General features: G+C 41.7%; 2 protein-coding genes across 8 annotated transcripts in view; one reads left to right on the top strand and one right to left on the bottom strand.

Annotated features, from left to right (window-relative positions):
- The first annotated feature begins 3415 nt into the window (after positions 1-3415).
- On the top strand, positions 3416-4119 carry NAT8 (N-acetyltransferase 8 (putative)). The gene is given in 5 exon segments (XM_059943515.1): positions 3416-3565; positions 3567-3615; positions 3618-3877; positions 3879-3898; positions 3900-4119. Coding segments are annotated over 5 exon segments (699 nt in total).
- A 1050-nt stretch (positions 4120-5169) lies between these two features.
- Positions 5170-12960, bottom strand: part of ALMS1 (ALMS1 centrosome and basal body associated protein) — a 232370-nt gene continuing 224579 nt past the window's right edge. For 5 of the 7 annotated variants that reach the window (XM_059942945.1, XM_059942937.1, XM_059942939.1 and 2 more), the window contains 3 exons: positions 12680-12743; positions 6577-6676; positions 5170-5330 (listed from right to left, as the gene is read on the bottom strand). In XM_059942945.1, coding sequence (XP_059798928.1) covers positions 5286-5330; positions 6577-6676; positions 12680-12743 — 209 coding nt within the window. In that variant the 3' untranslated portion in view covers positions 5170-5285. Of the gene's footprint in view, positions 5331-6576; positions 6677-9048; positions 9628-12679; positions 12744-12960 lie in introns of those variants that run through there. The other 2 variants (XM_059942936.1, XM_059942938.1) reach the window with 2 other exon arrangements.

Consider the following 12960-nt stretch of genomic DNA (forward strand, 5'->3'; position numbering starts at 1 on the left):
TGTTGAATTTTGTCAAAAGCTTTCTCTGCATCTATTGAGATGATCATATGGTTTTTCTCCTTCAATTTGTTAATATGGTGTATCACGTTTATTGATTTGCATATATTGAAGAATCCTTGCATTCCTGGAATAAACCCACTTGGTCATGGTATATGATCCTTTTAATGTGCTGTTGGATTCTGTTTGCTAGTATTTTGTTGAGGATTTTTGCATCTATGTTCATCAGTGATATTGGCCTGTAGTTTTCTTTCTTTGTGACATCTTTGTCTGGTTTTGGTATCAGGGTGATGGTGGCCTCGTAGAATGAGTTGGGGAGTGTTCCTCCCTCTGCAATATTTTGGAAGAGTTTGAGAAGGATAGGTGTTAGCTCTTCTCTAAATGTTTGGTAGAATTCGCCTGTGAAGCCATCTGGTCCTGGGCTTTTGTTTGTTGGAAGATTTTTAATCACAGTTTCAATTTCAGTGCTTGTAATTGGTCTGTTCATATTTTCTATTTCTTCCTGGTTCAGTCTCGGCAGGTTGTGCATTTCTAAGAATCTGTCCATTTCTTCCAGGTTGTCCATTTTATTGGCATAGAGTTGCTTGTAGTAATCTCTCATGATCTTTTGTATTTCTGCAGTGTCAGTGGTTACTTCTCCTTTTTCATTTCTAATTCTATTGATTTGAGTCTTCTCCCTTTTTCTCTTGATGAGTCTGGCTACTGGTTTATCAATTTTGTTTATCTTCTCAAAGAACCAGCTTTTAGTTTTATTGATCTTTGCTATTGTCTCCTTCATTTCTTTTTCATTTATTTCTGATCTGATCTTTATTTCTTTCCTTCTGTTAGCTTTGGGATTTTTTTGTTCTTCGTTCTCTAATTGCTTTAGGTGCAAGGTTAGGTTGTTTATTCGAGATGTTTCCTGTTTCTTGATGTAGGCCAAGCCTCAGTTTCATCATCTGCATGCAGGGCCAAGAGTCTGGAATGTGCTGAGACTTCCAGACTTCATTTCTTACACAGAGAATTACCCATAATTCCTCTATCCAGAGACAAATGCTGCCAATGTTTGGTGTAACCATTCAGACTTTTCTCTCTGCATGCTTGTGTATATAAATTATTTTTGTTATATTTTTCCAAAAATGAATGAAAACATACTGTTTTATAACCTTTATAGTTTGGTGCTATATTTTGACAATTATTTTTCATGTCAATAAATCCTCCTCATTATTCATGGCTATGAGGAAGGTTGAAAACCCTGAATGTAAACCAAGGCCATTGGGTGTTGAGGAAGCCACAGAAGCCGGTGAGAATACAGGAAAGAGAGGGCAGGGACAGATCAAGGACCTCTGGCCCCTCAGCTTGACTATTAGGTTTCTGACTGATTATTATTAGATAGACTCATTAGGGATACTCAGCTGTATTTTGGAGCCTTCTATTCTCTTTTGATTCTTAGTTCAAGTTTTGCTTAACATTTAAAAAAAATTAAAATGTACTGAAAACAATGTAACATACCCATGGCTCACCACCCTGCCTTCATGTTAGTTAAACCCTTGTGGCCTTTTTGCGTGCCAAAGATCTGGAGCCTCAGCAGTCTCCATCACCAGCCCTGGATTCCAGCTGCCAGGATGGCACCTTTGGGGTGGTTATGATCTTTCTCTCCAAGTCTGGTCTCTCTCCAGCGTCTTCCTAGATGCTCTTGCCAGAAATCTGGCTGTCGTCGCTGACAACTTCTTCATCCTCAGATCATCAACTCCTGCCATTTCTGCCCCCAAGGTGCACCTCCAAGTGGGCCAGGTCACACCCATGGCCCAACTCTGGTCTAAGTCACTGCTTTCTCTCGTAGGACCCCTGCTAGCCTAGATGGCTCCTTTGTGAACATAGAACAAGGCACCCCCTTCACAAAGACACAACCTATTGGAAACACAGTTCAGTGAGCAGTGACACCTTTGAGCAAATAAGAAAGAGGTGCCTTTTCTTTGGTCAGACGCAGCTCTGTGCCAGGGCTCATGGATTTTAGTTCCCACTAGCCTTCTTGGACGAGGTGCTCTTTTACAGTGAGCAGCCTGCATATCTGTATCTGGAGGCCCTTCTTTTGCCTGGACTGCTGTGCTAGCCTCTGGGGGCAGGGGGATATATGCTTCCATTCCTGGCTCTTCCAATCCATTTTCCACATGTAGCCAGAGTAATAGACACACACCACACACACACACACACACCCCACCTCTGGTTATGTTACTCCCCAGCTAAAAGCATAGCAATGGCCTCCTGGTGTTCTTGGAATAGAGTCCAAACTTCTTAACCTAGATGATAGGCCCTGCATGGCCAGGTCCCTGCTGCCCTCATCTGGCTGTGAAGCACCTCGTATGCTGAGCCAGGGGACTTGGACTCTGGTCTGTGATGACAGAGCACAGGGTGAGGGGCAAATTCCCCAGGGTCATAGCAGCTGTGTGGAGGGGCTGAGGGTGGACATCAGAGAGCACCAAGGTGCTTGGTGGACTGCCATGGTATGGGGTGTAGGCCGTCCACAAGGGCAAGGACTCCTGAGCTGTTCCAGACCCTGCGTACCCCCTCCAGGCTAATTCCCCAGTGATCAGAGAATGGACTCCCTGCTCCATCATAGCCCAGCTACTTGAGCCTGGGATTTATGATTAACAAATATCCAGGAGCTGGCCAATGAGGTGCCATCCAGGACCTGGTCCCTGGAAGTGGAGCATGCCCTTGCAGTCTCTCCTGGATGCCAGTTGGAGGCTGAGGGCAGAGGCTGCCCTGGACACTCAAGGCTCTTGTGATAGCAGGTGAGAGGCCATGGGTGGAAGGACAGTGTTCTTAGGTGTGGCCTGGAGCTCTGGACCCTCCTCTGGCTCTCAAGGCTGGTCTATTTTTGGTGTTTGTTTGGCTCTTATGCCACCTCAACAGCCTGAAAATTTGCAAGCAAGTGGGAAGAAGCCTTTGTTGAAACCTGTACTTGGAAACACAGGACTACTGCAGTGTATGGTCCCTGGGAGAGGGACACACACTTGGCTGCTGCATGGTGCCACCCCAACGTATGGAGAAGCTGAGAGAGCCAGGGAAAGGGGAAAGAGGGGGAGGGGAGGGGACTTATAACCAGAGATTTGTATGTGTTATTTTATTAAATCCTCTACACAACTTCAGAAGGCAGGCTCTTAGAGAAGATTATGTAACATGCCCAAGGTCATGCATGGAGACAGGATCAAATGCAGACCTTTCTGACTCTACACCTTCTCCCAGTGGTTGTGGCCTATTTCCTCTTGGGTAGAAGCAGAAAGACACATCCTTGAGCAGGGTCATCCCCGGTTCTGGTGGGTGGGAGGATAAGCCACTCACATGGCCTCTTCTCTCTCCCCCAGGGCTGCCAGGAAGTCACACAGGGACTCCTACCTCTCTCGTGAACTTTGAGATCCAGACACAGAAGTCTTCCATGGCTCCTTATCAAATCCACAAATACCAGGAAAATTATTGCAAATGGGTCGTGGGCTTGTTCTCCAAGGTGATGACCGAGCACCTTCCCACCACCTTCCACCACATCCTAAAGCTGCCCCGAACCCTTGTGCTCTTGCTTGCGGGGGCCCCTTGCCCTATTCCTGGTCTCTGGCTCCTGGGTCCTGGCCTTCGTGGCCAGCCCCCCCTCCTTGCTGCCCTGAGGTTTCTTGCCAAATACCCCTGGATCCAGTTTGAGATCATGTCTTTGCACACAGACATGTCTGACATCACCAAATCCTACTTCAGTGAGAGTGGCTCCTGCTTCTGGGTGGTTGAGTCTGAGGGGCAGGTGGTGGGCATGGTGGGAGCGCTGCCCGTTAAGAAGCCCGCCCTGTGGAATGAGCAGTTGCAGCTGCTTCACCTACGTGTGGCCCTGGAGCACCGTGGTCAGGGGATAAGTAAAAGCCCTGGTCAGGACTGTCCGAGTCTGCGTGGGACCAGGGCTACAGCGAAGTGGTCCTCAGCACCAGCACACTGCAGTACTCTGCCCTGGCCCTTTAAAAGCGCCTCGGCTTCTGGAAGATGGGCTAGTTTTTCTTCTCCACAAGCTATAGGCTAGTTGCTGTCCCTGCAATTCAATTTACCTACCGTCTCCCCTCTGCTCAGGTCTCTCAGGCACTGGAGCAAGGACGGGGCCTATGATCCGTTTCGTTGTGGATTAGTTAGTTAGGAGGGATCGGCTCTGCTGCAGTAATAAGCAAACCCTGAAGTCTCACTGTGACGGCACAGTAAAAGCTTACTGCTTGTTCACATTGGAACCCAATGGCCTGGGTGGTGGTGGGGGGGGCTCTGCTCCATTCAGTTTTTGGGGTTGCTACTGTTTCATTTATCTAGTGCCACGAGAATGTTGCATAAAAAACCACCACAAAATAATGATAAACATTTTTTTAGCTCATGAGTCTGTGGGTCGGCAGCTTGGGCTGAGCTCGGCTGGGCCGCCCCTTAGATCTCCAGGTGTCATGCTCTGCCTCTTCAGTGAGAGGAAATGCAAAGTCATGTGGAAAGGGCGTGGAGAAGGAGTGTGAGAAGAATCCACGTAAGGAGGATCAGGGCCAATGATGCCATCAATCTGCTATGGCCCCCAAGGTCTCTGCTGAAGGGGAAGAAGGCAGCCAGGGACAGAGTGTGGGATTTGACATGGACTAGACCTAGAAGTGGCACAACCCACATCCCACTGGCCAGGGCCAGGTCATGATTTAAATCAAGCTTCTGTTGCCTCTTGAGTTGTGTCTACTAAAGGCTAATGGCTCCAAAGGAAGCTGGAATGAGGCTAGGAGGTAGCTCTGGACCCAAGGCACCTGTGTCTGCTGAGAGTCTCTGGGCCCACCTGATGGCTACCCTAACCAGACACTGTCTGACACCAAGTCAACAAAAGGGCTCTCACCGTGTTATGCTGCATTTCTTTTCCTTGATTGGTGCTTTTAGATTGAAGTTCCCCACACACCTCAGGGAGACACTGCATAGCTCCCTGCACCTCTACAGATGGGAAATAACCCTCTGCTGCTTGCTTTACTATGAGTCAATCAGAAGTCATTTTCTATAAAAACACATACAAAAAGGGACTTACTTACTCTTGCCTAGAATTAAGATAATACCATTGTAACAAACATCCCTGTGGGCAAGGCCACTGTGGAGAAAGTATTGCTCCTAATCATTCTACCCAAGACTCTTTAGAAGGTTACTACTTCTAAATTACACATGGACAACAAGATAAGTTTTATTAAACCAGACTCATAAAAGCAAGGATTGTGCTCCTCCAGGTTGATGATAAAATATAATTCCAAGGCTCTGAGGAAAATACTCTTATGTCAGTTCCAAGGAACTTTTCTCCCCAAGAGTTGATTGGTCACTTTCTGTGGAAGAAAAGAAGGGCAGGAAAGAAGTTAGATACTCTTGCCCCTAGAGGCAGACAGCCACTCCTCACCCCAGACATGCTGCTGAAGAGACCAGTGTTGTTCTCCCCAAATCTTCTTTATCTTTCCCAGCTACAGAAACTATGGTAATTATACAAAAAATACTTCCTGAAGTGTTTAGGGAAGATGATCTGTAGTCTATTATAGTCTATACAGAAATATAATATTAATATAATCCTAATAGACTAATCCATCCATCAGTTCACAAACACACAAGCACAATAAGAGGCCTGGCCTTGTGATGCTGACACACCAGACAGGTCATGTAGTGCCTGGGGCGTCCCCACTTGAGGGAGCCCAGCCTGAGCTGCGGTATGCGCTCCAGAAGCAGCTCTCCAATCCCACATCGGTCTGGTATGAACTCGTCTCTTGGTTTCTGACTTTCAGAGTCCTCTGGGGGTGAAGTGAGGGGGTTGGGAAAGAAATGAGAACACTGGAGGATCTGGACCTTCAGGCATCGGAGCCCATCTGCTTTCTCAAGGAATTAATTGGTAGCAAGTCCCCTGGCCTGTGAGGTTCTGGGACTTGCAGTACCACTGATTCTACTGGGGCTGTGGGCAGGAAATGGTAGTGGCTTCAAGGCTCTGAGTACCCAAACTGCCAACTTGTATGCTACACTTGGACATTTTCCAATTTATTTAAAAAGTTCTAGTGGTATATGATTCACCCATAAGGGGCATAAAACTATCATTTGGGACTCTGGATGAAAACTCATCAGTTCTGAAAGATGTGGGCATTTCCAGCATGGCATCTAAACTGACACCCAAGTATGAAATTTGGTTTCATTCCAAATGTATGCCTGGAAGGTGCCTTATTTATTTATTTATTAAACAATTTTAAAACATTAAAACAATTTGTTTTTTGGCCGTGCCGTGCGGCATGTGGGATCTTAGTTCTCTGGCCAGGGATCAAACCTGTGCCCCCTGCAGTGGAAGCATTGAGTCTTAACCACTGGACCACCACAGAAGTCCCTGGAAGATGCCTTTTTTAGATTTGCCTTTCTAGATTTTCAGATTTGAAGTCTAGTTACAGGTGCTTTTATCTTCTAAATTTTAGTAGTGGTACAATGCATTATGAGCTTAAGTTCACTCTCCAAATGTGGTTAATTCAAACAGGTCAGATGTGTTTTTCTCAATTTCTCTTTCCCCTGATAAATCTCATCAATCCTGCTCTAGGACTGACTGACCTTTTTATATAGCTGGGCTCGCAGCCGGTATGACTTATATTCCGATCTCCTCTTTTCCTCTTCTCTCTTTTTCTGTACTTCTGGAAGCTGTTCATAAACCCTTAGAAATGGCACCGATGGAAAGACAGAAAGCAGTGAGGTCACCTGACCACAGAGGCACACGATCACTCCTCCCCACATCTCCGTAAGCTCTACTGCTCTCCAGGCACTCAGTCCCTCAGACAGGCTGTGGGCCTGTTGTGTGCCCAGCTTCCTGTTAGACACTTGGACACACAGAACCCTGGCCTGGAGTGCTCATGATCCGAAAAGGGATACAGATAAAAACATAACAAAATCCTGCTAATAGTGGTTACTTATGGGAAAGAAGTGGAATAAGGGGTGGAGATGAACTTCTTTTCACTCTATATGGAAAAATGTATGGTTTCAATATAAGATAATGACTTTGTATTACTACCATATTTTTAAGCATGAAAAATAATGCAAAAGAAAATAATCATCATATCTACAAAATGCTACATAGAGTTATAGGAAAAGAAACAAAACTTATTCTGATTGAAGGAGGTCAAGGAAGACCAGAGAGGAGACTAAGCTTGAGGTAGGTCTTGAAGAATAGTTAGGAGCAGAAAGGCGAGGTGGGGGGAAGGGAGTGTTGGTAAGAATGGAGTCAAGGCTTCACGGAGAGAGTGTAGGGGAACAGGAGGGAAGCAGATGGGGTGAAGGTCTCGTAGCCATGTGAAAACCTTGGGCTCTGTCCTATCGGGGACTGGATGCCACTGATTTTAAGTAGGGAGGAACATGATCAAACATGCATTTGATAAATACACTCTAACTGGAAATAATGTAAATCTCCAACAAAAAAAGAACAGTTAAACAAATTATGGGCTATAATAAAATTATTACAAAGCATAAAATGTTTCAAATAGTTTTTATGCTATGGGAAAATGTTCACAATACAATGTTAAGCAAAATAAAGCAGGCTACAAACCTGTATATATATATAGTATGATAAACAATCTGGGGAGAAAGAAGTGTGTTAACACAGGTCTCTGCAAAATCCCCATAGAAACAGGACTAGGGTTAGTTATGTTTAGATGGAAGAATTATGAGTGACATTTGTTTTCTTCTTTCTAATTTTTTCTATATTTTCCGAAGTTTTCTATAATCTGAAAAAAAAATCATTGCTAATGATGTAGAGGCTCTGTGGGAAAGAGATTAGAGAAGATAAAGAGCAGAAGTGGGAGAAGAGCAGTCCTCCGAGAGCGGAGGCCAAGCCCGCAGCAGGCAGTGAGGAGAATGGGCTGCGGAGCAAACGTGAAGGCGAGTCTCCGGGACGCACTAGCCGGCTGCATGTGCAGTGCGGGGTCACGGAGCTGGAGGCAATAGCTCCCCAGCTTTTCTAGCGGGTGAGTGGGTGGCCCAAGTAAGTGTGGGAGAGGAAAATGGGTAGTTCCACTTTGGACACAGTGAGGATAATCACTAACTGAAAACACAAAAGTGGAGGTCAGGAAAGAGACCAAAGAAGAACAAACATATATTTTAAAAAGTCACTGTTGATGAAAACCACACTGAGATAGCACATCAAATCTGTTAGAATGGCTATTATCAAAAAAATAAGAGATAACAAATGCTGGTGAGGAGGCGGGGAATGTGCTCTGTTGGGGGGAATGTAAACTGGTGCAGCCATTATGGAAAACAGTGTGGAGGTTCCTCAAAACATTAAAAATAGAACTGCTGTATGATCCAGCAATCCCACTGAAGGAGATGAAATCATGATCTCAAAAAGATATCTGCACCCCCACGTTCATTGCAGCACTATTTACAATAGTGAAGACATGGAAACAATATACGTGTCCATCGACAGATGAATGGATAAAGAAAATGTGATATATATATCTACATATAATGGAATACATACAATGGAAAATGTGATATATATACATATATATACATATAATGGAATCACCATAAAAAAAGAAAAAAATCCTGCCATTTGCAACAACATGTATGGACCGTGAAGGCAATGTGCTAAATGAAATAAGTCAGACAGAGAAAGACAAAACTGTATGATCTCACTTATACGTGGAATCTAAAAACATCAAACTCATAGAAACAGAGAACAGAATGGTGGTTGCCAGGAGCTGAGGGATGGGGGAGTGGAGAGATGCTGGTCAAAGAGTATAAACTTGCAGTTTTAGGATGAATAAGCTCTGGGGAGCGAATATGCAGCACAGTGACTGTAGTTAACAACACTGCATTGTATACTTGAAAGTTGCTATGACAGTAGAGCTTTAATGTTCTCACTATAACAACAACAAGAAAAATAAAATGGTAATTATGTGAGGTGAAGGATGTGCTAACTAACTTTATTGTGGTAAACATTTTGCAATACAAATGTATGTCAAATCATCACATTACATAGCTTAAACTTATACAATGTTAAATGTCAATTATATCACAGTAAAGCTGGAAAAAAAGTCACAGTTAGAGAAGGGATAACAAAGGCCATTGGAAAAAAGACGAGTTATCCCAAGGAGAACATGTGATGTGAAGAGAAAATCTGCTTGGGCCAGGAAATGTTGTATTCTAGGGCTGGAAAGCTGGGAGTCGGGCTAATCAGAGTAGCCAGAAATTGCATTTTGTAAATGGATCCTTGAAAGCAATTACTACATACTATTGGAACTGTCTGTCTGTTCATGGTCTGGAGTCAACTATCTTTCATTTGTAGTACCTAGTCCAGTGCCTGGCACATACCCAAATATATGCATTAATAAGTTAGTGAAAACACTTCTATTAAAGGACACATTGGAAGAAATGCTTCAAGTTAAGAGAGTCAGGTTCTCTCTTCTCCAAATCTTTTCTCTTACCAGAAACGTTTAAACATCTTTGGTAGAGGTAGGTGATGGGAAAAGATGATGAGTAACACAGAGATCCAGAGCTCCAAGTCCTCCACATGATACAGTTGAAGGAGTGCTGGGTGGGGAGCCTGCTGCCGGACTCTAACCCCAGCTCTGGCCCTGACTTGCTGGCAACCTCTCTCTGGGTTACAGTTTCCTAAAAGTTAAAGGTAGACTAGATGATCTTTAAGATCCCATTCAACTCTCTGATTCTCACATGGAAGTAGATGGCTTCTTTGAAAGGGGGCCATATCAGAAATAAAATGGAACAGAAGTACTCTAATGAAAATGTATCAATTTAAAACCTGTCTCTTCCTAGAAGATGGGTATTTAATCCACCCCTACAACTATACTTATATTTTAAAGCACAGATACCTTTCAGAAGATGCCCTACCTCTTGCAGGCGAGCTTCATAGTCCCATATAGCAAGGACTCCTCTTGCTGAGGTTAGAGTGCTATTAGCTGCCACACAATGAACACTATGTAACTGCCATTAATTAAATTTTGTGACATTCAGAATGAAGCAATAATTCTCAACGTTTTTGGACTTTCGACACCTTTATACTCCTAAAAATTGAGGGCAATTTTGGTGCATGTGGATTTTATCTATTGATACTTACTGTATTAGAAATTAAAACATTTAAAAAGAATTTAAAAAATACTTATTTCACAACCTAAGTGTCCATCAACAGATGAATGGATAAAGAAGGTGTGGTATGTATATACAATGGAATACTACTCAGCCATAAAAAGAATGAAATTCTGCCGTTTGCAACAACATGGATGGACCTAGAAGGTATTATGCTTAGTGAAACAAGTCAGACAGAGAAAGACAAATACTGTATTACATCACTGATGTGTGGAGTCCAGAAAATAAAACAAATGAATGCATATAACAAACCAGAAACAGACTCACAGATACAGAGAACAAACCACTGGTTACTAGTGGGGAGAAGGAAGGAGGGAGGGGCAAAATAGGGGTATAGGATTAGGAGATACAAACTATGTATAAAATAAATAAGCAACAAGGATATATTGTATAGCACAGGGAAATATAGCCATTAGTTTGTAATAATTTTAAATGGAGTATAACCTATAAAAATATTGAATCACTATGTTTTATGCCTGAAACTAATATAATATTGTAAGTCAACTATACTTCAATAAAAAAAAAACTTGTTTCTTAATTTATTAAAAAAAATAAGCCTGTTACATGCTAACATATAAAATAAATATACTTTCCAAAACAAAAATAAGAAGAGTGGCATGTTATACATATTTTGCAAATCTCTTTAATGTCTGGTTTCATAGAAGACAGCTGAATTCTTATATTTGCTTCTGTATTAAGTTTGCTGTTATATGTTGTTCTGGTTAAAGGGTACATTAACAAAAATCCAGTTTACACACATATGTAATTGGAAAAGAAAAGAGTATTTTAATATTCTTTTCAGATAATTGCTGATTTTCTTTTTTTTTTGGCTGCTCAGCTTTCGGGATGCAGGATCTTAGTTTCCCGACCAGGGACTGAAACTGAGCCCTCAGCAGTGAAAGCGCCAAGTCTTAACCACTGGACCACCAGGGAATTCCCTGATTTTCTTGATACTATACCAAATCTTGACAAGTGGTAGTTTAAATGTTGACATATTTACTTATATAATATGAAAAATATTACAATTATTTATGTCACTGCTGATCTCATCAGAAAAGTCTTAAGTACTGGGAGATAGTCAACCTCAGAGTGGTAGACACAAGTTTTCTAGAATTCTATTCTTTGCTTGAAAGCTCAAATTTTCTCTTTGGCAATAAATACTGTCAGCTGTTTTCCTGGAGAAGTGACAGATTCACTTCCTCATTTTCAAGAAAATATCTGTCATATACCCAATTTGGAATAATTAGTTTATCAGTCATTCTTTCAAGTAAAAGCTATGTTCCATGAAAAAGGTAGCTAGTTCAGCTCACTACACAAACCAAGGCTTTTCCTTGAACCAATCATCGTATCTTGATATGCAGCAGAAGTGCTTTATGTGTACTTCCATTACACTGCTGCCATGTGGCTGTGAAGAATAAAATGCCAACTAGACTAGCACAGTTTGGTCCACTGTCTCAAATAGTGCTAAGGCATCAGCAGTTTCAGTCCTCCCTTCATTACTTTTGCATCATCTGTACAAATGTCAATATAGATAAAAAGACACATAATATCCTAGTATTATTTTGAAATTTGTTTTGACCTGGCAAATCCCCTGAAAGGGTCTCAGCAGCTTCCAGAGGCCCATGGACCACACTTGGAGAACCACTTGATTAAAGCATCCCTTTGAAATACCTATAAGGAAATGGTTTACTAAATGGAGAGTAAAAAGATTTCAAGAGGAATGCTTTAATTACCTAAGATAAATTGTTTTCAAGCACTATGCCAACTATAAAACTGTTCTTATTAAAGGAAGTCTCCAGTGAACCCCTAAGAGGTAACCAACCATTAACTTAGTTATTCTATGGCAGTCTCATGAGCAATATATGCATATCTCTAATTAATTAATTGCTAATGAATGCAAAGGCACGAAATTTAAAAAGGTAAAAAATTAGTCTTTTTCCAACCTCTGTACCCCAGTCACTCAGTTCCTTGTCCCAAAGGCAACAACTATTACCAATTTTTTGTGTATCCTTCCAGAGATAGTCTATGCATGTACAAGTATATGCATCTATGTAAGCACAAATACTTTTTTATTAAAGACTATAAATGGTGGCAGTGTACACATGCTTCTGAAACTTGATTTTTTTTTTTAAGCCTAATTTACTGTGTCTTGGAAACCATTCCCCTATCTCTCATTGTACTGGATACAATTCCTAGTAAAAGGATTGCCTAGATGTAAGGTCTCAGATATTTACTTTTATTTAAAAATATTTTTTATTTATATTTGTTTCTAACAAACACAAGCCTGATTAAGGCAAGCAAATTAGTGGCGATTCTTTGTATTTTTTATATATGAGGCATCCATACCATGATCTGCTATTTTTTATTTCATTTTTAGTGCCATAAGTGAGAAACTATTTTTATAACTAATTTTCTCATAATGTATTGTTTTTGGTTTTTTTTTACCTCTCATAATGCTTTAACTAGAGCATAATGCCTTTATTCTGGGGCCAAGCTATAGCTCCTGACCATTTGGTGGCCTGATTTATATTTTTATAGTTACTTATTCTTTTGGCCTTACCATTTAGACCGCTGAATCATTTCCTTCTTTCCAACAGGCCTTTTCTTTTGGGCAGCCAGGAAGCCTAAGCAAAAGAAGAACAGGTTTTTTTAATGGATTGTGTCTTTTTTTTTTTTTAATTGAGGTATAGTTGATTTACAATATTACATAACTTTCAGGTGTACAACATAGTGATTCACAATTTTTAAAGGTTATACTCCATTTATAGTTATTATAAAATATTGGCTATACTCCCTATGCTGTACAATATGTCCTTGTAGCTTATTTATTTTATCTCTGAA

This window comes from Balaenoptera ricei, chromosome 13 (assembly GCF_028023285.1).
Source record: "Balaenoptera ricei isolate mBalRic1 chromosome 13, mBalRic1.hap2, whole genome shotgun sequence".
Classification (NCBI taxonomy): Eukaryota; Metazoa; Chordata; class Mammalia; order Artiodactyla; family Balaenopteridae; genus Balaenoptera; species Balaenoptera ricei.